The following is a 24,233-nucleotide window of genomic DNA, read 5'->3' as shown; positions in this document are numbered from 1 at the left end:
AGCACCTAGAAAATGCATAAAAATATAGTTTTCACAGGGAATCAGTTCCTGTTTATTGTATATTGTCCTCTATGGTTTATTATGTTATATTATTGTCAAATAGATATTTTTAAAAGACAGAGGATTTGTTATCCTAAGTTGATTATTTATATTAGTTAAACATAAATAATGTGCAAAGGAAACTAAATGATTATATGATTTCAACCATATAAATTCTAACTTCATTTATTTGTTTTTTATTGCTCGTATGCTTTTGTTCATGTACTCTTATTGACCCAGTTATGAACTAAAACCATTAGGACCATTAGGCTAATTTGTTTTGTATTTCCCACTCCTTATTTTAGAGAGAGCCATCCAACCCAAAAGGGAAGCAACCCATGGCCAAGACCATACCTTTTTTATTTTTTTATTTTAACTTTTTAATAAATGTTATTCATAAAAGTATTTGTTTCAGTCTAATTCATGCTTCACTAGTATTATGTTTATCATGCACCAAACAACATTATAAGTAATTAATAAGTATTTATAACTTGTACAAATACTTTGCAGTTCATAAAAATAATGATAATAAAAAAAGGCTGCAGTATTGCGATAATACCCAGAACCGTGATACTTTGTCTGGTATAGTATCGTGGTTACTCATTTTGGTATCGTGACAACTCTACTTCCTTCTTTTATTGGGTTATACAAAACATTTAATATTTGTCAAAATATACACATTTATTTTGCATCTTATTCAGTTTCGAGTTACTTTTTCTTACCTTCATCTGTCTATTCAAAACTTTCAGTTGTCGATCAGCTTCAGCTTTCTGCTCCTCAAGCTTTTTGCAAAGATCTGCAAAGACAAATTCAAGGTTTGTGAGAACTGCAGGACTAACTTACTGTAGACTGTAATTTTAATTCAATCTAGTGCCTAGTTTTCAGTGAGGTAAAGAAACAGCAGCCAGTCTATAGCATCAGGTAACAGTTACTTCTGGACATTATTAGATCTTTCCATAAATGTTTTTCATCAAACCAGTCTCATCTGCCATGATTCATGACAGCTTGTGGAAATACAGTGTATACAGCCATAAGACATTTGCCAACTGCAATGATGGAAAGTCAGACACAGATGTGCTAGAGTGCCCTCATTTTGCATCTCATTTTCATATACACTCATATACACACTTTGGTTAGTTATAGGTAAACATGGCTTAAACTATCGCAGTCTAATACAACAGCCCTGCAATAAATCCTTGGTGAACTCCATTACGTTATTTTTTCTGTTTCAAGACTAAATATTAGAAACAACAGACGGATTAATTTCTTGAGATAACATTGAAGACTATATAGGTCACTCTGCAGGATCTGAACAGCCAATGAAAACAACATACTCTCCAGGTCCAGGACAGCTTGGTTGGTGTGGCAGTTGACTGCCCTCTGCTGCTCCACCTGGTCCTCCAGTTCGAAGATGGTCTCCTTCAACTCCTTCACCTGGTTCTCAGCCTGGATTCCGACCTCCCCCAGGGAAGTCAACCGGCTGCTGAGCTCCTCCTCCCTCCTCTCTGCCTGCTCCTGAACCTGCTGGCATTTGGCCTCCACCTGTGAATGAGCATGTATTTATGTGAGTGTGATGGGTTTAGTACTGAAATGGGTTAAAACAAAGAGGCAATGTTTCATGTGAAAGTAATTGGGGGCTGTCACTGTGCTAATTAGATTGAAGCACTTAAAACTGGATAATTTACTACTATGTCTTCCAGATATTGTTGTGGTGCAGTGTTTCCATTTGATCTGGATGGTGCTTTTATATATCTCAATCTATCAAAACATCAGAAAAAGGGGCGTGCAGGTGGTCGAGTGGTTAGAGCGCATGCCATATACGCAGCCGACCCCGGTTCGATTCCGGCCGGAGGTCCTTTGCTGCATGTCACATCCCCCTCTCTCTCTCCCATATTTCCTATCTGTCTACTGCTTAATAAAGGTGTCTATGCCGAAAAAATCTTTAAAAAAAAAACATCAGATAAAAGATGCTTACCACAAAACTGTATACAGACAAAATATTGAGTGTCTGTGAAGACTGGATGAGGAAGACAAGCAGTGTATGTGTGAGGAAACTGCTAACGAAAATGTAATTTACGCAGGCTTAATTATGTTATGGCATTTATTAGATATGCTAGACTGCTCGGTCTAATGAAAACAAACTTTTCAGTTTTCATTTAACATCAAGCATTAACAAAATTAAAAAGTAGCCGAGGTGAGTCTAACTTGCCTTAAATAGCTAATATTATGCTTTTGGTGTTTTTACCTTTTCCTTTATTGTGTTATTTAGCATTTTTGAGCATGCAAATGGTTTGCAAAGTGAAAAAAGTCCAAAGTCCAAGCCAAAGATATAATATAAGACTCAATAAGCTGATCAGTAAGGTCAGTGACATTGTGGGGGTGGAGCTGGACACTTTGACAGCAGTGTCAGACAGGAGGATGCTGTCGAAGGTACAGGCGATACTGCAGTATGGCTCTCACCCTCTCCACAACGCTCTGGTCGAACAGAGGAGCACCTTCAGCGAGAGACTAATTGCTCCTAAATGCACCACTGAGTGCCACAGGAAGTCATTCTTACCTGTGGCCATTAAACTGTGCAACTCCTCCCTCTGATGATCAGACTCACTTGGCCATTTATAAAACAAAACAAACAAATATAACTACTCATTCTCATTTCATTTATAACGCTACAACCATTTCATTGTATATTGTATATATTTCCAGATTGTCTACTTACTATTTATTATTCATTTTATATTATTGTCTACTTTAATATTTTATTTTATTTTACTTTAATGTCTACTTTAATATTTTATTTTATTTTATTTCATCGTCTATTTTAGTATTTTATTTATATATTTATCTTTTATCTATTTCTACTTTGCACAGAGCATTGGAACAAAAACAATTTCCCACCAGGGATTTAATAAAGTATCCTAAATCTGAAAATCTGAAAGGGAGTTACTCTCCTCCTTGGAAAACACTGCTCATTCACTGCCTGTTTGGAGTCGAGAATTAACATCGTTACACCAATACTATATATTTATGTATATATATATATATATATGTATATATATATATATATATATGTATATATATATATATATGTAGATATATATATGTATATATATATATATATGTATATATATATATATATATATATATATATATATATATATATATATATATATATATATATATATATATATATATATATATATATATATATATATATGTATGTATGTATGTATGTATGTATGTATGTATGTATGTATATTATATATATATATATATATATATAATATATATATATATATATATATATATGTATATGTATGTATGTATGTATGTATGTATGTATGTATGTATGTATGTATATATATATATATATGTGTATTTGTGTATATATATATATATATATGTATATGTATGTATATGTATATATCTATAAGGGCTGCCCGATAAATACAATTTTCATCGTCATCGCGATATGAACATTTACGATGAACACATCGCAAAAGACTGCTTGACACTAGATGAATACGAAAAATCCTTTTGTTTACATGCGCCATGCATGCACCTTGAGCATGCCAACATTTAGCATCAGATGGAGCCCTGGATACAAGGGTCGATCAGATGAAGCCCCAGCTAGCCGTTAGCTACCCTGACAAGATTAATTGGCATCAGTTTGGTGGTGATTGCCAGGTTATGATGGCCAAGGGAGAGAAAAGTGATGAAAAAGTGTTCAACGAACACCTTGTGGTGAAAAGAAACAGCACTTCTGCTATATTGACTTATTCTGGATTCAGGAGAGACAACGTGTTACAAACACAGGTACTGTGTAAAACATGCGAGCAGTTGTTGCAGCTGCTAGAGGAAACACAACCAACCTCCATCACTACCTGCAATACAACCATAAAGACCTACACGAACAATTCAAAACTAACGTTAGCCATCATTAACTGTATAGTTAATAATATGCAAACTTTATTTATCTAATTTATCGCAAGTTATAAAGTCGTCGCAATACTGAACAGTGGTATCGCACATCGCAGATTTTCCTTAGATCATGCAGGCCCAATGTTTATTATAAAATACACACACTCCAGTCAGTCAGCAGACACACAGTTGCCACTGCTGTAGCTGCATTATTTTAAATCAGACTACATTGTTCGGCATTACCAGCTCTACTCTGCCTCTGATTGGCTACATCCTGTCCGTTAAGTAATGCACATGTGCAATTCTCACCAAAGATTTAACAGAGTTGAGATATCTCACTCTGTAGCTAAAACGGAGCGTTCAAGACACAGTGTGAAAACGGATACTGCAGCAGTGCACCATATGAGAAAATTTGTGTTTTAATTTTTTATTAAACTATGTGAATCTATTTTACTAGGATGCCCAAATTTAGGTATGAACCTGAACATTAGGATAATATGACCTCTTTAATACATTGCATCCTTTGCATCCACTCATTAGTACACAAGGAAATTGTTCGTGCTAAAGGAATATTTTTCTTCATCGCTCACATAAAGGTCCAGGCTGTATTGTATAATCACCCTAGATAATACCCAGTCATCATATAATTACTCTAGAATGAGTTTTTAATATCTTCAGAGGGAGCAGGTCCTCCATGTTGCACAACAAATATTCTACAGTAGCCTAGAATGGACAAACAACACACTGACTCTAGAGGAATTTTTTTTTTCATTTTCAGTGGCCACCATAGGGTGGATGAGGTTAGGTGTGTTCAGTTGGTTGTAATCTGTAAAGTCACCGCTAAATGCCAATAAATACTGCAAACTGGACCTTTACTCAATGTTCTTAAAGTTCTGGTTTTCATTATGTTAAAGGTTACACACACATAAGGGTGTGAGTTTTAATCAATGGTTTTACTTAAGTCCATACAGTGCTGTTAACACAAGAGCTTAACTAAGTCTGACTATGACCATTTGGCCACAGGGTAAATAGGTGACATGCAGGGTTAGAGTGACTCATGGAAATAAAGAAGCGGTTAGTCTGGATAAGATCGACTACATCACTGTGTTCTCTGCTCCAGCTATTGAACTACCCTGAAGCTAAGGTCAGTGTACCATGATGAGTGCTTTCGTCTTGAGGAATGAGACTGTAAAGCAGACCTCAGTAAGAACAGTATACTAAAATAAGTAAATTATATAGTTATGTAGGACTGGCACCATGTGGCTCTAACAGATTATGATGTTCATTAGTGAAGTTATGGAGTGGCCTCACCCTCACACCCATGTGGCAGAGGACAGGAGCGTGACTCAGAGAGTCACACAACAATGCACCACCCTACTGTTGGCACCGCAGCCACAGTCCAACAATGATGACATCACTGAGCTGATGGTGACATGCTTCACTTTGGAGTCAACAACCAACAACGTGATCCCAAACACACATTGTCTCAGCCTTAGTGGTGTTTGCAGTGTTTGTTGTGTAAGGGGGCAACAGATGAAAACAATCTGAGTGAACATGAGTTCATGGCTGTGCTGGTGAAGAAAAGTACCCAATACCAGCTGGAGAGACTGTTTAATGATCACGTTTGAACCACTGTGGAAAATGTGTGTCCTCATATTCACATCCAATAGGTGGTGACTAGGCCAAGAATTATTAATAATGTCATGGTCGCCAATCAGACTCACATTTTTCAATCATTAGCTAGGCTAGTGAAAGAACTATTAACTAGACACATGGCTGTAGATGTTTCAAATCTATCCCTGAAAATGACTTAATTGCAAAGACGCTGTGTGAAGAAAAATCAATTAGTTGTTTCTGAACAAGTGAACTTGTTTTTCATAGTTTACAGTAAATGTGGATGGGGAAAATGTTCTGTAGGGAATTCCTGAAAGCTTTGTCATACACAGCACAACTAATGAGCTCACTGAGATAATACGTTTTTTTCAACAAAGTGAGTCACAAATAATTCCTGGTACAACACAATAGAATCAACAAAGAAAAATGTTTGAACTGTGACATTCTCGAACAGACATGAAACTGTCCTGTTGTAAAAAGATTTATTTTAATCTTCGTAGACAACTCCAAAAAAATGACATATGTGTCATATTTTGTGATAAATACTAATGCCTCTGTCATAAATCATGTATGCGTCAATAGTCAAAAAAAATTCTAACTTTCAGTATTCCCTTCATAGTTTATATACATCGTGTGCCTTAGCAACAGACAAAGGTACAATATATCATAAATTCTGTAAATCCCATGATGGAAATTAGCTGTAACCATGCACCCCTCTTACCTTGGACATTGTGGCTCGCAGATGCTCAGTCTCGGCTTGTGCCTGTAGCAGCTCCTGTCTCAGCTCTGTCAGCTCCACCTCCAATCTGTCTCTGTCAGCATGGGCTGTCTTCAGCAAGTCATGCACCTCAGTGCTGTCACTGGCACTCTGCATGGCCTTCAGCTCCCCCACCTTTTGCCTCTCAATATCCACCTGTGCCTTCAGCCGACTGTTTTCCAGTCTGAGACACTCTGCTGTCGTCCTCTGCTGCTCCGCAGCCTGTGCTGCCTGACCTCCAGCTTCTTGCTCCCTGCCCAGCTGGGCCTGCAGCCTGTCCATCTCCTCTTTGAGGCAGCGCACCTGGCCCTGGGCCTCCTGGTGCTCCTCCTCCAGAGCACGCAGGCTGCCTGTCAACTGTTGCTGGATGTCCACTAGCTTTTCCCGTTCGAAGCGGGAGCTTTCAACCAGCTCACCATACCTCTGCTCCAGCTCTGCTAACCGAGGCCCTTGGCTGCCCAGCTCCTCCTCCCTCTGGGCCTGAGCTTGGGCTTGCTCTTGAAGTCGCCCAGCCAGCGCCTCATTCTTTTGGACCACCACCTCCACACGCTCTCTCTGCTGTTGAAGCGAGGTCTGCAGGAGGCGCTTCTCCTCGGCCAGACGCTCATTTTCAGCTGTCAGCTCCTGCACCACCTGCTGCTGGTCAGCCAGCTCTTGCAGAGTTGCCTGCAGCTCCTCAGCTGTGCTGTGGTGGCTCTCCTCCATCTTATGAATTTGTTCTGTCAGGCGCTGCACAGACACATCCTGCCCTGCTGCATTTGCTCCTGCCCCCAGTGTAACAGCTTCCCCACTGACACCGCTGCACACTGACTCTGAACGTGATGGGATCTTCTCAAACTCAGAGGAATCAGGTGATGGTGAGTCCTTGGTGATGTCTGAGCTGGAAGAGACAGAGGTTTTAAGTGGGCTGGCAGTAGAAGGGAAACTGTCCTGTTGTTGAGCTGAGGAGTTGGAGTCTGAGGGCAGGCCATTCACCAAAGGCTTGGATGGGCTGCTTGTATTTGTACTAGAGAGTGGTGAGGCCTCCAAGGAAAGCAGCTTTTCCTTCAGCCCCTGGTTCTCCTCCCTGAGCGCTGCCAGCTCTCTCTGAAATTTCCCATTCTTCTCCCTCAGCTCTCCAACCAGCACAAGGGCCTCTGCCACCTGTCCCTGCTCTTGATCTGCAGCAGGCTCCTGCCATGAGACAGCAGTAGCTTTACCTTTGCAGCGCTGCAACTCCATCCTAAGATTGCTGATTTCCAAGTCTTTAGCCTTGGCCTCAGCCAGTAGCTCCTTCACCTGGCACTCCAAAAGGCCCTTTTCCTGGCCCTCTGCATCTCCACGGGACTTGGTTGAACTGCGTGTCTGCTTTGCCAGGGTAGAGAGGCTTGAGGTGCTAGCACTAGAAACCATCCTCTTAGTTGAGGAGCTCCTAAGCTGGTCCCTCAGTGAGATGCGGTCTCTTGTTATAGTGGAAGGGATTTCTCTAGGAGCTGGGATACCAGACTTCTTGGCTGCTTGTACACCTGCAACACAGACCAAAACAAAAGAACAATTAGTTCCTAAGTGATCAAATGAGCATTTACAGAGGTCCATCCACAAAGCAGCTGACAGAGCTGTCCGATTTATGACTGTAAATATAAAGATTTTCATTTGTTTCTCTATTTCAGCTACAAACACATCCACAGTTGTACACAAATATCATAAAGGCTCCTTAAATGCCAAACAATGAAACTATCAAATTATCCTGGGAGAGCTGAGTAAAATGCCCTTTAAATAATATCACAACACACTAAATGTGTACGTTAGTAATGTTGATATAATGACAAAGTGTGTAAAAGTAACATCACTTGACTGTAATACAGCCTTTAAAGCAGAAAAATTAATGTATGCCAGTTCTAAATACAGATATATCCAAAATCTCGTACTATATATAGTGACCTTGCATGGCAGCGACCGCCATCACGTTTGTATGAATTACTGTATGTCACTTTGGACAAAAGCATCTGCTACATGCCCTAAATGTAATTGAACATGTAAGATCCAATCAACACAAAAGCCTTGCAAGAGAGCAAAAAAACAAACAAACAAAGATATGAACCAAAAGAAACGGTCAAAGAAGTCATATTTACATTCAAGGCATGCAGATTCATAACATAACCATGTGTGCATGCATGTCTTAGATGTGCTCCAGTACGTAAACAGATAGCACTATCTTCCCCTGATAGTCTGTCCCCAAGTAAAAGTAATGTGGATTTTCATATACGATGCATGTTCAACTTTGGAGTGAAAACTTCATTTAGATGAACCAAAGGAATGTGAGATCTACAGTGATGACACAACACAGATGAAAGTCTTAAATAGCAAAGTTTAAGTTAATTAATGAGTACAGTAGAATTACCAAATAGCAGGCTTGACACTGAGAAAAGAAGGTTAATTGACTCAGCACACAGACATGCTGGGACCATGAATTTGTTTAACATCATGTAATGACACTAATTGAATGGACAGTGTGCCACATTCAGCGACTTGTATTATTCAGCAGTTTCATGATGCTGGTCACTGTACCCTATTCACATTATTGTTCTCTGTTTGGACAACAGAGCATCTGCCTGGCACGGTCTGTCTGTTGCTGTCTGCGGTCATTCATCGCCGCAGCAGAGCTTAACTGTGGCATTTCAAAAGGCATCAGCGTGGGTCGCTGGTGCGAGCCTTTTCCAGCGCTCTCTCAAATATGAAGAGTATTTACAGATGCTCGGTGCTAGCAGGGTGCTGCCTGAAAACATTTTATTGTTGGTTTTCAGATCATCAGCAAACAGTGATGCAGACACAAGGGGTCTGCTTGTTTCAAAGGACGACAAAGGTCCCTGTGCACGTGGAACACTCAGGCACAAAGCAGTTTAAGCAGTGCACAGACAAAGACAACCCTGTGTCTCTCACATGCATGCACCATCATCAAACCCACAGAGAGGAGACTAGACAGACAGCCTGTGTGCGGAGATAGACAGAGCATCACCCTGAGCAACACGTGCACACACTCACACACACAAGCACACACTCACACACACAAACACACACACACATAAAATCCACAAACAAATGGCCTAGTTTGGAATGGAAATCCTATACCCCTGTGGGTTCTTTAAGTACTCTGCCATTGATAGGCACTTTGCACAGTCTATCCCATATTGAATTAAGTAGCAACTGTGGCAGGAGCTGCCAACACTGGCACCATTTCTGGGGTACAAAGCCGTTTAACATTCCCTTGTGTAATGCTGTGGCTGTAAAAGAGAGGTGCTTTAAGGAGAGAGACATACCAACAGTGTAAAAATCAGGCATATAAACCACAAGTATCAAGGTTAAGATTTTAAGCAAAATCAGACTAGGGTTAGTCTGATATCCGATGTATATATGTATATATGTATATATGTATATATGTATATATATATATATATATATATATATATATATATATATATATATATATATATATATATATATATACACTGTGCATTTCAACATAGCCTAAAAATATAGCAGTATAATTTTAAGGACACGTCACCCAGGCCTACATCAGGTACTGTAAAAATGAAGAATGACACTCAGCGCAGTCAGTTCTAAATCTTGTTGAGATCTCTGTTGAAAGCGAATCTTATAAAAGAACAACCTGTGTGGATTGCCGGGATGCTGTATTTCAAATTTACATGAACAAATGCAGCAATTCATCCCTATCAGTAAGATGATTTTACTACTGGACAGACCTGTATTTGAAAAAGATCCGGTACACAGAGGATAAATCCATGAGCGACAGAATGAGCACAGCGTGCACTCTTAAATTATGTACCGTCACATGGAAGATGTGAACAACAAATCAGCAGTGTGTGTTATAAATGACTGTTTACTTTGCACTACAGAAAGCATCATCTAGGTGGGGCAGAAAAAGACAGAAACCTCACAGCTAATGTCTATTTTATGGCCACTTGTCTTATTCCCATTATAGGTGGCAATAAAGAGGGGGACTATAGGTACTTGTTAGAGAGAGAGAGAGAGAGAGAGAGAGAGAGAGAGAGAGAGAGAGAGAGAGAGAGAGAGAGAGAGAGAGAGAGAGAGAGAGAGAGAGAGAGAGAGAGAGAGAGAGGCAGACAGAGAGAGAGAGAGGGAGAGAGAGAGACAGAGAGAGAAGTCCGATGTGATTAGGATCAGTCCGTTCCCATGAGGATGAGTGATGCCAGAAGTGGGACTGTGGGACAGCCTTTCATTTGCTGTTCTTTCATATTCTGTTTTCCTTTTGCTCTTACTGAATAAAACCCAGATGGAGCAAATGAACTCACTCATCTTTAGATCGCCCACCTCTTTAACCATGACATCACAGCAGCTGCTTAATGTGTACAGAGAAATGACACCAGATTAGATGCCAGAAGTCAGCATATGTAGGACAGCAGTGTCCTGAAGTGGCTGAAACAGACACTAGAATATACAGCATCAGATAGTTGGAGAAGCTTTGAAATTAACACAGAGGCCTCATAACTTTGTCACTGCAGTGGAGGAGCTTCCAAACATTTTAATCGAAACCGGTGATGTTTTTGTCTGTATCAGCCAATACAAATCCGGTGCATTTATGTAGTACAAAAGCAAGAGCAGAACTGGTTTAACGTTGCAGAACATGCCTTTTAAAAGGTAACTATTTTTAAACAGTATGGTTATATTCTGTTGACAGATGTATTTAGTGACAAACTCCCAGGGAGAAAGATCATAAAAAATGTCAGTTCCACATTTGGCCAAACATTGGCTATTAAAACAATATTCGACCAAAAATAATATTGTTTTATAAAGCTGATACTCACCAACGCTAACAGTGTATCATTGTGTCTCTAGGAGATTAAAATACCACCCCAGTTGGACAACCTGTGTCTAAAACCAACACAGCAGCTGCAGAAAGTGCATTATTTAAATTTTTACCCACTTTGCCAAACACAGAGCCAACAAAGGCAGGAGAGAAAGAGCTGAGACTTAAAATGACACTTAGAGGGCAAGAGGAGACAACAAATAGACCAATGAACTTAAAGTTCCCAATTTGTGGCTGAACATGGTAAAGGATCAGATACCAGCTATCTAACAACAACAACTATCTAATATTGGTGAATTATTATGTTGCACTGAAGAGTCAAGAAAGAGACTGAGCAAAGCCTTTTTCTTACAAACACTTTAGCTGACATTCTCCTGCAAGAGACAGTTCACCTTCAACTGTCCTAGCAGAGCTGCTCTGTGGCCACCTGTATAAGACTCCCAGGAGAGAATGTGGTAAGTGCATTTATGTGTAGCAGTGCACTGTTTATTTCTTGACGAATACTATATATGAAAACGAGCATCCACATATGAGGATGAGGGATAACAACAATTTCTCAAATGAACAACCAACCAAAATAGAATAATTTGCAGAAATTGAGTATAATATACATAATCATGTTTTCACAAATAGTTGTGTTTTCGTTACATGAATGAGAGAATGAGCCTGTTATGTCTACAGAGGGAGAAAGTCCTCTTCCACAGAGTCAACACAAACACTGGCTCAAAATGCAAGGGGAATTTGCACCACTGCCATGAAATCCTACACACTGGTTCTGTGATGGCTATTGAAAGAAAGACAAGCATAAAACTACCCCATCAAAAGGTTTGCACACTACATTACATTTGTCTGACTATTTAGTCAAAACAATAGTTGTGGGCAAGCATAATGTGTTGTATTAATGAGGATGAAAACATCTTAAGATTGCCTCAGTTATATTGAGTGCACTGTAATTTTTGTCCAAGAGAGCACAAGAACTATATTTGTTTTAGGTCTGTATGCAAGTGCAAATCTTTCTTTCAAAAATCGAAACAGAAATATTCACGACCAAGGTGGTTAAGAGCTAGCTTAGTCTTAATTTAGTGGTATCTTCAATATGGGCTGGTTCAGGGCTGGGGCCATTAATAGCTACCTCTGAGATGCACTAAATCTGTGAAAAGGAGTGGAATGGGCAGTTAAATGGCTCACTGAAGAGCTTTCCTCCTCTAGCAAGAAATAAATCCTCATGTAGTCTGAGCAGACCAGCTCTTATTGATGGCAAAGTGCAAATACTGCGAAACACCAGTTCAGGAGAGAGACAAAGAAAATCTTTCCCAAAGACTGACAACATTTTCAGTAAGATCATTTTTATATTCAGTGTCCCAGCAACTGTTTTTTACTCCCTTCATCTGAAAAGCCATCTTAATGAGGAAGACACTGTTGATAATTCCATTTTAAGATCTTTCATGTACATGTAAACAACATTGTTAAGATAGCAATGATAAAAACAGTCTTGCTTCTAACTTCATAAAACTGACTGAGGAGAGTGAAATGATTGTTTAGTTTACATTAACTAATTATCCAAATCAATCACACAGACTGACTTCCAATAATCCAAAGGCATCCAGTTATTTCATGAAAGTCAGCTCCCTGATCACAGTAATGCACTGTGCTGCCTTCTTTCTTTCTAATGAAGATAAGCTTTCAAATCACAGCAGGAGCTGTGTGGCTGGACACAGTCCAGCACCAGCCAGTTAACTGCAGCCAGCCTGCCTGCCAGCCAAGGTGACAGAGTGCATTGTGAGCAAAGTGCACACAGTCTTCAATTTACAGAACAGAAGGGTCATGGGTGATGAGTCATGATGAATTAATGACTGCAGGTGGTCAGAATGTCAGAGAGTTGGCACCTGAAATGACGCACCGGCCTCATCACCATCACAAACAAGCTCTGGATGGGGATCTCTCACTGCCTCTCCTCTGACTTTCCGTCAGTGTTCCAGGAAATGCTGTGTGCAGTTTTCCAGTCAGGTGGAAGTTGAGAGGAGAGACAGTGTACGCAGTCTGTGTACCAGGCCTTCCTGTTGTCCAACTGACAGGGCATGAAATAGGTCAACAGGCGCCCCTCAGTCAGACGCTGGGACCCACAGGCATTCCTTTCCTCTTACTGGAGTGGAAGATAGACAGAATCGAGGCTCTATGACCGCCACAGTGACTGAGCAGAGATTAGCCTGGATGGTAGGCTGCATCACAACAATGTGCCACTGAAAACTTCACAGCACTAATTTGATAGAGGAGTAGAAAATTGATCATTTCTTGTAATAGGGCACTGTTCACGACTTCAAAATCAAAGATAGTAAATTGGACTTAAAATTGATTTTACAATAAAGACAACAAATTCTCTCAAAACAGAATTAAAACATATTACACCATATTTCCAAAAAGGCAACCGTGCCAGACCTAGTAACCGGAAGAAGAGCAGCAACTGTTTTCAGTGTAGGTGAGTAATACAGATGATATATAATATGTATAATATATACATGTAAGTGTACCACTACTACTTTACAATAATGTCAGATAACACAGTAGGCCGAATTCAAGATCTGCTATGCAAACACATCACTTCGAAACATTAACTACATAAAAAAATAATTCTAATATATTTTTAAATACCAAAATGTCAAAGTCTGTTTGTTGGGGTTATTCAATGATAAACGAATGGGGAGGAGGAGGACAGGAGGAGAATGTTTGCAGTTTCAGTAGCTGATGTATTGGGGGTTAGGGGCGGAGGGCAAAAATGTTCAGTATCTGAGGAGACATTTATCCTCATGGATAACTTAATAATCGGAAGAAAACGATAAAAAAAAAAAATAGCAAAGTAAGGAGACTGTATTGTCGGTGACTAGTCTAAAACAAGGAAGCAAATGAATGAAAAATTTAATTAGAAATACTATGGACTCAGTAAACAGAGAAAATCATTACTGGGCTTAAATGAAAGGTGAGACATGCTCATTTAAGAGCCTCCTTAAAAGAAGCACTAAATATTCCCAATTACATTTGTAAGCAGTGTTGCAGTAAAACACACCCTTTGTGTAAAGTAATTGCTATTTGTTAGTATGATGTTGATCAGTCATGCCTACAACTGACCAGGCAAACCTTCCACCCGGCCTTTAAAAGAAGACATAAAGCTCAAGACTTCATTGTGTATCTCATCTGAGATGCTTGTTTGTGCCTGAGAAGTGAACTGCTCTGTGCTTCCTCTGCAGCACAGAGTGGAAGTTCAGCATGAGAGCTGGCACGCCACACAGGACCACTTGGCCTGCGTTCTTTGGCTCCTTTAATCATTTTGATGAATCATTTTAACTGGCCTGCATACTAAAACCTTTAACACAGCGTCCTTATGTGGATCCACTCTGCTTTACACTACTTATGGAGCCAATAACCTACAGAGATATCCAACAGCAAGGACCATGAGCCGGCCAACTGAGAGGGAGAATTCCCTTATGTTCCGAATGGAAAACAGTTTAACACAGGACTCACTGAAGGAATAATAATATGATATTTTACATAATTGCAGGTTTATAGGATCAGCGTGTGTGATGGGGAACAGGTTGTAATCAGTATTGCTAAACTTAGTTTTAAGCTTCTGATGATTTCTATCCAACCTTATACGCATTGAATAACTGTTACAGGCTTAGGATGTATTAAGTGTTTGGGTCACATTCCTGGATTGATACAAAAAAAAAGAATCAAAAAACACATACTGTGGAAAAATTTAGCTGCAAAAAGGAAAAAGACAGGTAACATTTGCCCAAAATCTCAAGCAACACACTCCACTGACCACAGCTTAAGATACAACAGAGAGAGATGATGCAATTCATTTTTGGTAAACTTTAGCATGAAAATTCAAACCATCTTGACAGTCTCTAGAGAGCGAAAGAGCCAAAAATAAACAAATCTATCATATTAGCTGTGTCACACAACCCACAAGAAGTCACTATGTTCCAAGCTTCCAATGCCAACTCTTTGCGAGGATGTGTTAATGAATTCTGCTATGCCACTTTCCGAACTGACTGGACAAAGACACATAATTACCAAGATGACACCCAGTATTCCCACGGTTACTCAGAAAGTGACTGTAGCTTGAGCTGTCTTTGGGGATGTTGTTTTGGACACAAAAACAGTGCCGGAAAGCAGACACAAAAGGTCAGCATTACTGATGACAGCCAGCTGCTGACAGACACACCAACCACATCACAACAGGTTTGACTTGACATGCATTGAACACATAATCACAGCTGAGTGGCTTGCATGTCAGATTTGCCTCTCAAGTGTTTTTAGGTTGTCAATTTGATGCACACATTGTTAGTTACTCATAAATGTCATAAGTGATCATAAATTAATGATTTTTATGAGCTCAGGCCTGAAGACTATAATATACCAACTTTGATGTCTCTGCAGTGACAGAAACAGGACATTTAAACAGCATACACCTCCCTCTGCAAACACAAAGCCCTGTGTTATGGCCTGTGTGTTTACTGTACCAAATGCTCACTGCCATGGAAAGTTTGACTGATGTGACTTCCTCGCAGCCGTCACACATTGGACAAACTTGCTTTCCCATGTTGAATCCCTGCTCTAAGTCAGTTTGCCCTGATATGGTGTTGAGAGAGCATAATAATCTATTTCCACCCTCTTTGTCATGCTGCTCTGAGTGCCCACCAGGCACAATGAATCAGTGCTTCACCGGAAATAATAGCAGACAGATAACAATTTAGTATCAATGTTAAATATCTTGATCTCAGCTGTGCTCCAACATCATACAAGGGGAATTAGCCAACTCCAGGGTGGTCTTGGAGTCTCATTTTCAATGCTATGACATACTTGTCAGCAAGGTGGCTGCTGAAACAATGTCATCAGGCAAGAATATCCAAATGTTTGAAGAAAAGAGCAAGACAGATGTAGCTGTGTGTCTGAGAGGAAGCCAACTGAGTGTGGTTTATGTTTGAAGCCTGAGCATGAAAAGTGCCTTAACACAGGAGGTCACCAAGCAGAAGCAACACAGAACTCAATTCTACTTAGGCACAATAGCAAAACACAGCTTCCTGTGTCAACTGTCCGAGGCACAACTGGCAAGTGGAAACTGAAGTGGGCTAGCATGTAAATATGAGTAAAAATTCTGCGCACGTGCACACAGACTCAGTAGGGACACACACACACAATTTCGAGAGGTTATTAAACTCCACATACATGTCAGAGTGACAAAGACATTAGTTGTCCCGCCCAAACAGGTGCAACAAAGCTGACAGGAAAATCAGGGAGGTGTCCATCATGTAAAAGATTCAGAACACAAATGTATTCCTCTTAAATATAGAGGTTCTGCTTTTCTCATTTTATATGATATTCATTTCTTTGTGTTTTAGGTTAACAAATAAAAACATTTTTAGAAATCCCCTGGGACTGGGACAGAAAGAAATTTAGACAATAATGAGCATTATTTTCGATAATGAAATTAACCGGGAGTTTAAGTCCATTATTAGTGACAATATCACATTTATTTGTCATTAAAAAAAATGTAGAAGGTGAGAAAGAAATCTTTAAAATCAACATTAAGTTATGCAATTAGGGTGTTGAAATGTGAGACATTTTATACTGGATGTCTGAGCTGAGTTTCTCTACCAAAACTAACTTGTTGCTGATCAATTGAGTAAGAAAAGAAAGAGCAATGTTATTCCAATGAGAACATGCTAGCTTCTACATTGCTAGCATCCCCTACTTAAAAAAAAGATCACTCGGCTTTTCCAAATGTGTAGCAGCACCTCTGAACATTTTTACCACCGTCAAGCATCCCAATCCAACTTCCTGGGAACAAAAAATGTGTATTATTTCCCATTTTTGACCGTGTGAAAGTCCTGACAACCTACTTTACGTCACTACACAAACATTTTTGACTTTCCTTTAATCTTGGGCACAAACGGGTACAACCAGCTGAGTTGCAGCCCTGAAAATAGACCAACTGTTATTGGACTATATTTTACTGTCAATTCATCAACAGCCGACAACATGCTGACTGCAGGCTCTGGTCTTGGCTGCTCTCCTGGTGAGCTGGTTGGGAGACAGGAAGGCTCGGTGTAGTAGCCCTCAGTGTAATTCGGTCCTGATAACGACCTCCTTATCACTGCAGCAGACAGCTTACTCCTTAGCCAGCCACATGAGAGATAACACCATCAATCAAATGTGAACGAGTTTCTGCTTTTCCCACATTTCTTTTCCTACTTCCAGCACAGAACTGTTATTCTTCTATCCAAGCCCAAAGTCTGACAAACCTCAGCTGGCAGGTCCACAGACTTCACTGTTCTTGTCCATTACTATGAAACACAGCACAAAAAGTAAGGACATTTGTGTCTGTGAGATCTTTTATTTGTTATAACAGCGCTTCTTAGCGTTGTACTGTTGGAAATCCTGTTTATTTCCGTTTTAAATGGTGCCACATTTGTAAAGATCATGCATTTGTGTGATGAGCAGCAGAGCACCAGCCTGGTCACACACTGCTGTGGGATGGCATTCCATTCTTTAACCAGCATTTGCCACAAGTCAGTCAATGTGGTTGTGGTTGGTCACTCTGGCATGAATAGCACACCCAAGCTGATCTGAAAAGTGTTTATCGGAAGGTCGCTGGTTCGATTCCCCTTGTCTACATGTCAAGTGTCCTTGGGCAAGATACTGAACCCCAAATTGCTCCTGATGTGCTGGTTTGCATCTTGCATGGCAGCCACCGCCATCAGTGTATGAATGTAGATTACTCTAAGTCGCTTTGGACAAAAGCGTCTGCTAAATGCCCTAAATGTCAACGTAAATGTACATGTGACCAGCATGATGAGGAGCCATGCTGTTGTGGCTATGTATGATTCTGCCACACTCTATTGAGGCTCATGTTTGTTAAATTGTTAAATTGCCAGTATGTCTCGTTTCTTCAGACTTCAACAGTCAATAGTAGAATCAGCTGTTATTTTAAAAATTTTCATCGGCACAACCCACATACTCAGCTCTGCTGCTCATCCCACAAATGGATGTTCCTTACAAATGTTGTACCATTTAAAAGGAAATAAGTAGGCTTTTCATTGGTATAAGATTTATTGCCAAGCAGCATTGTTACAACAAAGAAATAATCTACCAAACACAAATGTCCTTACTATTTGTGCTATGTTTATATATTGCTGAATACAAGTATGTATTCTTGTTATTATACTACAGTCTTGTGAATAATATATTCAAGGGCTTCTGTGTGTCCTTACTTTTGGTGCTACTGGATCCATATCTTCGTGTCATGAGCAGGCAAAATGAACAATCAAGCCATTTCATGATCAATTCTCATTTACTATAAAGGCTCATTTGAGAAAATGGAGAGTGGAGTTATAGGAATAACTGGTCTATCAATTAACAATATGGCTGACTGCCTCATTTCATAATGGACGTTCACATGGGAGGCAGGACCAAGGATCATGGAGTACTGTACCAAAGCAGAGCACAGTTTAAATACTTTTCATAGACTGGATAACGTGATTGATTACATGAAGTATGACTGTGATGGCGCATTCTTTCAATGGCTGAGCAAACACTTGACTCTGACTCATTTTGAACCCCACATACTTCCATACATCACCTGTGTGTACCAATCTCATAAATATTTCAGAGTAATACTTAACAACAACCAGCACAATTTTGCTTAGTAAGTATATAGAAGGTTATGTTAGCCTACTTCTGGTTTCAACACTCAACAATCTTTTGTTTTGTGTATGATGTATGAATTGTGCACTGTTTGCTATGTGCGTGTGTGTGTGTGTGTGTGTGTGTGTGTGTGTGTGTGTGTGTGTGTGTGTGTGTGTGAGTGTGTGTGTGTGTGTGAGTGTGAGTGTGAGAGCGTGCGTGCATGGAGAAGAAACTAATCTTTTGGAGCATGCAGCAGCTTGCTACCATTGCCTTCCAATCTGAGCCTTCTGTGCTCTATCTTCAAGCAACACACGCTACTGCTATGAAATGATGCAGCTTTACACCCACTACTGATAAAAGACTCAACTGTGTTCTGTTGTGTGTGCTCGTGCGCTCGTGTCCGTGCCTGTTGCCCTTGCTAGCCGCCCGCCTCTGGTCTATTTTTGTAGGGTTGGAACCATTAAAGCATAATCGCGTAACAGCTTGATGAAGCTTGGAGTGTACAAATATATGTACTGTATACAAATGTGAGGAGGCTCATCAACGAGCTTACACATATTAGGATGTAAATGCTGGTTTTGTTAAAGACATTCAGAGGTTAAAAGGCGTGTAAGAGCTCAGTTGTCTTTAGATGAGTGTGAAGATGCTTTCGAGTGCAGTTCAGAGACACTTTGAAATGGAAATCTTACTGAGGCGCAGTGAGCTCGGGGCAGTGGAGAGATGTGAGCATGAGGCTGATGATACCATCTCCACTGACAGCTTCCCTCATGCTTACTGTCAGCCAAACCTCACTTTCAACCTCCCTAACTCCAAACATCTACACACAGGTGCAAACGTATGCACCCATACAGACCTGATTACAGACACACAAAATACCAGATCTGTAACTACACATGTAGACATGCCCACAGCAAAACCCAGAGGGGAAGAACCAACTTCTAACCTGTTTAAACAGCTTCTATAGCTCCAGGCCATATGAATCAAGACTCATCAGTCTGAGATCTGTTCATACGCATCTCAGTCAGAACTAATTAGTCAGGATTTCATCTTGACAGACATGACATGACAGAAAATTAGCTCATATCTCTTGTACTTAGCCAATGTATGTCTTTTCCCTTAACATCAGCCGAGACAGACAGACACAAAGAGGCAGAAGTGATGCTGAGGCACACTATGGCACAACAGAAGCAGACCTGAATCTGTTTCCTCCTGTCTCCCCGTCTGGTTCCCCATGTTGGTCCGCTCCGCAACTCCCACTCTCCACACCGGGGCGGACTGATCCAAGAATCCGTGGCTGCGGGGGAGATGTGTGCGTGTGTGTTTCAGCTCAGCACCCACAACTAGCGCCGGTCAGCCACATAAAGAGATAAAAATTCTTCTTATTCTTCCCCCCTTCTCGTCTTGTTCTTTCCTCTCCACTCCTTCCTGGGACTGTGTGGAATGTGTGTGTGCATGTGTGAGCAGAGGCAGGCTGCGTGTCCTGTCAGAGTGGCTGAGAGTGTGTGTGAATGTGTGCGTGTCCTCCAGAGTGGTGACAGTATGTCACACTGGCGAACGGGCGGGCAGGCAGCGTTGTGTGCACTTCATTATTGCTGTGATGACTGAAATCAGCTCACAGGAGGAGTGGCTTCCCAGGCCACACACATGCATTAACACACCTCCTCCCACTTCTGCCAGCCAGTTAACTCTCACCAATACCAGTTGAACAATGGTGAGATGAACCGTCCCTCTCGCTGGTACTGAAAAGACGAGTGAGGAAAGAGAGAGAGAGAAAGGGTGGAGGGAAGAAGGAAGGAAAGGAAAGGCACTAGTTTTATTTTTGGCAGAGGGTGACAGTGCAGCTCTTGTCTTTCCTTGCTAAGGGAACTTGTAGTGTGGGACCTCACACACAGTCTGCCTGCAAACAACTGCAATTTCCCAACAAAGTCTTCATAAATAGGGAGAGAAGATGCTGGTCTGGGGGGATAAGAGGCCACCCCAGGCTCGCCGTACCATTCTCTCTACAGCGTACCCAGCAGGGGACAATAGCATGTGTGTGTACGTGAGTGCGCCTACATGTGTATAAAGATCGGGGGTGGTGTGCTAGTTTTGGTGGTGTTAGCTAGTGAGAGAATGGCTTGTTTTTTTCTGTGCCTTCTCACTTAGAACGTATGCATGTGTTAAATATTTATGATGGCAGTAGCTACATGAAGAAACCAAGTTGGACAGAGAATGACTTGTCATTTTCTCGTGTTTTTTGCACGCATGTGTAACTATCAGGAAAATCATTAAAAACTCCTATCAAAAGTCTGGCCACAACACAGGGAATAAAAAAACCCTCTAACAATTTTTTTGTCATGAATTAATTGAAAGAAGATAATTATAATTTATCCACAGACCAGAAATATCTTTATACCATAGTTATCTCCGCAAGAAGAACAAAACATGCACACAAAAAAACGTTTTTTTTTGTTTGTTTTTTAAAATGGTCCCCTTCTTAAGAGACAGCCATAGCTTCTCATCCAACCGCAGTTTACAGTAATACAATAAGACTTAACTATGTCATGTTATCTGAGTGTCTATGATACAGTATGCTGTGCTGTGAAGGTTCAAAAAGATCTTGTTAGCTCAGGGCACAAATCTGTATGAAGAGCTATTTATCTGAAATTAAAATTCATCTTCACTGCATCATCAATTTTTTAAAGCTGTACTTGACACAGATATTTTCAGTAGGATGAGCATCTCTGTTGCATAAGCTCAGAGCAGCTAACAGCTTATTTCTGTCCATGTTCACTGCTGAGAGGAACCATGGAAATAAAAATAAATTCAGGCAGAATAATAATGCAATGGACAGTTATAGTTTTAGCTGCATTTTAGCTTTTTATGCAGTTGATAAACAAAATTCTTGAAGCTCCAGCTAGACATGCCTTTCAAAACATACCCCAATAGCTGTAAGGAAGGTCTAGTTTGCTGCATGATCCTGCCCACATCAGGTTGAATATTCAACTATTTGAAGCAGCCATGTACTGTATTGTGTCAAAGTCTTTTCAAATCGTATGAATGTTGCATAATCTGTTGGTACACTTTCCTCTCCCTTTCTCAACACTCGCCTGCTCTTGGAGAAGCACATCTACCTTGGTAAACAAACATGCCTCTAATCCAGCTAAGAATGTTCTCCTCACCGCAGGATGTCCATCTCTGCGGGCCCAACAGGCCTCTTTCAAGATCTGGAGGGACAGTTTCTCTCTGTCTTGCATCTTTAGGCGACTTGCTCAGGTCACAAGCTTCTCAAGGGAGGAATTTCAAACCCCATGCCAAAATTCTGGTCAACAAACCTAAAAGGGGTCAGGTGTGTTTATAAGTGAGTTGATGCCAAATGCGTGGATACAGTGTTAATTCTGGACTATGAAGCAAACCCTCAATATGTGTTGCAGTGAGTGGGAGTAAAGCTATTCCTTCTTGCCATAATCCTTTCTACACCGCATGCATCAAAACTGGAGGAGTATATTATTACACTGTATGACCTGTAGTGTATATTTAGATTTGGACTGGGCGGTATGGGGTACATAAAAGATAAAGGTGTGGCTGATTTTGCATGTACATTTGTGTGCATTTACATGTACATGCATGTGTGTCTGTCTATTGCTCCTGTCAGTTTGTGTCTCTCATGGCTGAGTGCTCGTGCAGGCTGAGGCCTCCCAGTGGGCTCAGGCGTGTTTGATTAATTCATCTGACAGATATGAGGAGCTCAAGGACTTTAGCCCTCTCTCCTCTCCTGCCTCCCAAACACTGACACACACAGACTGACAGAGTCCTGCTGGGACCACATGTTACTGGTGTCTGGATTCTGGTGTCTGAGCTGTGGATAGTACAACTCACACACACACTGGGTTCATGCTTATCCTTCGCTGTGACTACTGATTAAGGTCACCTGATACTTGCATCATGGATCCATCTTTCCTTTCTCCTGGCAGTGAATTGGTGCTATGACGATATCATACAGGTTATGAGCTGATTAATCGGGGAAGTCATAGTCCATCTGGTGATGCTAGCAAACCTCACATATGGCAAACGATCTCATCAGTCACTCACAGCACACCTTTCATACAACTGAGGCTGGAGGTGATCGAAAAGAACATCCTGTTGTCTGGATGGCAGGGAAATGACACAGCAAAAATACTGTGGCTTTTCTGTCAGTGGTATTTTACATTCAGTCAGAACAGAATGCACGCACAACATTAATTTGAATCAGCAAGTAGTAAACAGCATGTAACAGCTCTCTTTGACTAGTTGCAATCCTGACACTCATACTGTTAGTAGAGAAGACCGATGAAACCTTTTCTGTGTGTCACTCACAGGTAAGGATGACAGAAGAGTAAACGCTGTAGCATGAGAGAGCTCATGGTGAAGCTAAGTTCATTCTGATGATTCACTTTTGTTGACTTGCTGAATGAGATTTATGAAGTGACAGTTTTGGGACACATGCCACTCAGGAGAATGACAGCTTGCAGCAGAAACACAGCAAAACTGTCGGGTGAATGTGTTTTCAAATCTGCAAACTCCAGTAAAGACTCACATATTTGTTCTAAACATATACCTAAAGGGCAAAAATGTGCACAAGTGGAACAGGCAATTGTCGTAAAAAAAGAAAAAAAGAAAACATCAGTTATTAGTGTTACACTCAGCACGATTGCTTTCTAATACAGAAAGCTGAGTTACAAACCTTTAAATGGTGCTGAAGTAGATTTTTGCATATGTTTGTACTTTGTAGTTTTTTATTCCAATTTCAACGATGGAGCTCTTCAAATTTGTGATCTGTAATAAAACCATAAATTTGGGCATTAAAGGGGAACTACACTGATTTTAAATCAAAGTCTGTTTCCAGGTCTAAAGGAGTACCAAGGCGAATGTGGAAAAAAGTTGTACTGTAGTGTATAGACAGTCTGATTATTGCCTTAAGAGAAAAGATTACAAGTTTGAAATAAAAAAAACTGAGGCTGTCGAGTCGGAAAGAAGACGTCTGTAGCCCGCTCCTCATCTCACCTCGTAGCCAACAGCTCAAGGCTATATTACCCACTACTAGCATAATGGCAACTGAAGCTCTATAATTATTTTATAAAGAAATGCAATGCTAAATAGGTGGAGTACTCTCTACAACTATAAGCACTTGCAAATGTGATATGCAAAATGCTACAGAGGCTTTGTAGAGCTGGATAATGCTAAAGCAGTGCAATGCAGATACCCTCTCTGACTCTGAAGGGCTAAACTACAAGTATACTTCAGTGAATCAGACATGGAAAAGACACACTAAAATACATTCACTTTAAGCTCAGCTCTAACCATCAATTTGAAAGCATCGACGGAACAGACGTGAAGGAAAGCGCCTGGCGATGAGGTGGCCATTTGTAAAGTTTT

The 24,233-nt window shown here is 40.5% G+C and overlaps 1 protein-coding gene across 3 annotated transcripts in view; it reads right to left on the bottom strand.

Moving 5' to 3' along the window:
• Positions 1-24,233, bottom strand: part of specc1 (sperm antigen with calponin homology and coiled-coil domains 1) — a 76,971-nt gene that overhangs the window by 30,837 nt on the left and 21,901 nt on the right. For 2 of the 3 annotated variants that reach the window (XM_030437682.1, XM_030437683.1), the window contains exons 4-6: positions 6,293-7,833; positions 1,374-1,581; positions 762-835 (exon numbers count right to left, since the gene is read on the bottom strand). In XM_030437682.1, the coding sequence (XP_030293542.1) occupies positions 762-835; positions 1,374-1,581; positions 6,293-7,833 (1,823 nt within the window). Of the gene's footprint in view, positions 1-761; positions 836-1,373; positions 1,582-6,292; positions 7,834-20,032; positions 20,489-24,233 lie in introns of those variants that run through there. The other variant, XM_030437684.1, reaches the window with a different exon arrangement.

This window comes from Sparus aurata, chromosome 13 (assembly GCF_900880675.1).
Source record: "Sparus aurata chromosome 13, fSpaAur1.1, whole genome shotgun sequence".
Taxonomy (NCBI): domain Eukaryota; kingdom Metazoa; phylum Chordata; class Actinopteri; order Spariformes; family Sparidae; genus Sparus; species Sparus aurata.
This window is presented reverse-complemented; position numbering and strand designations above follow the sequence as displayed.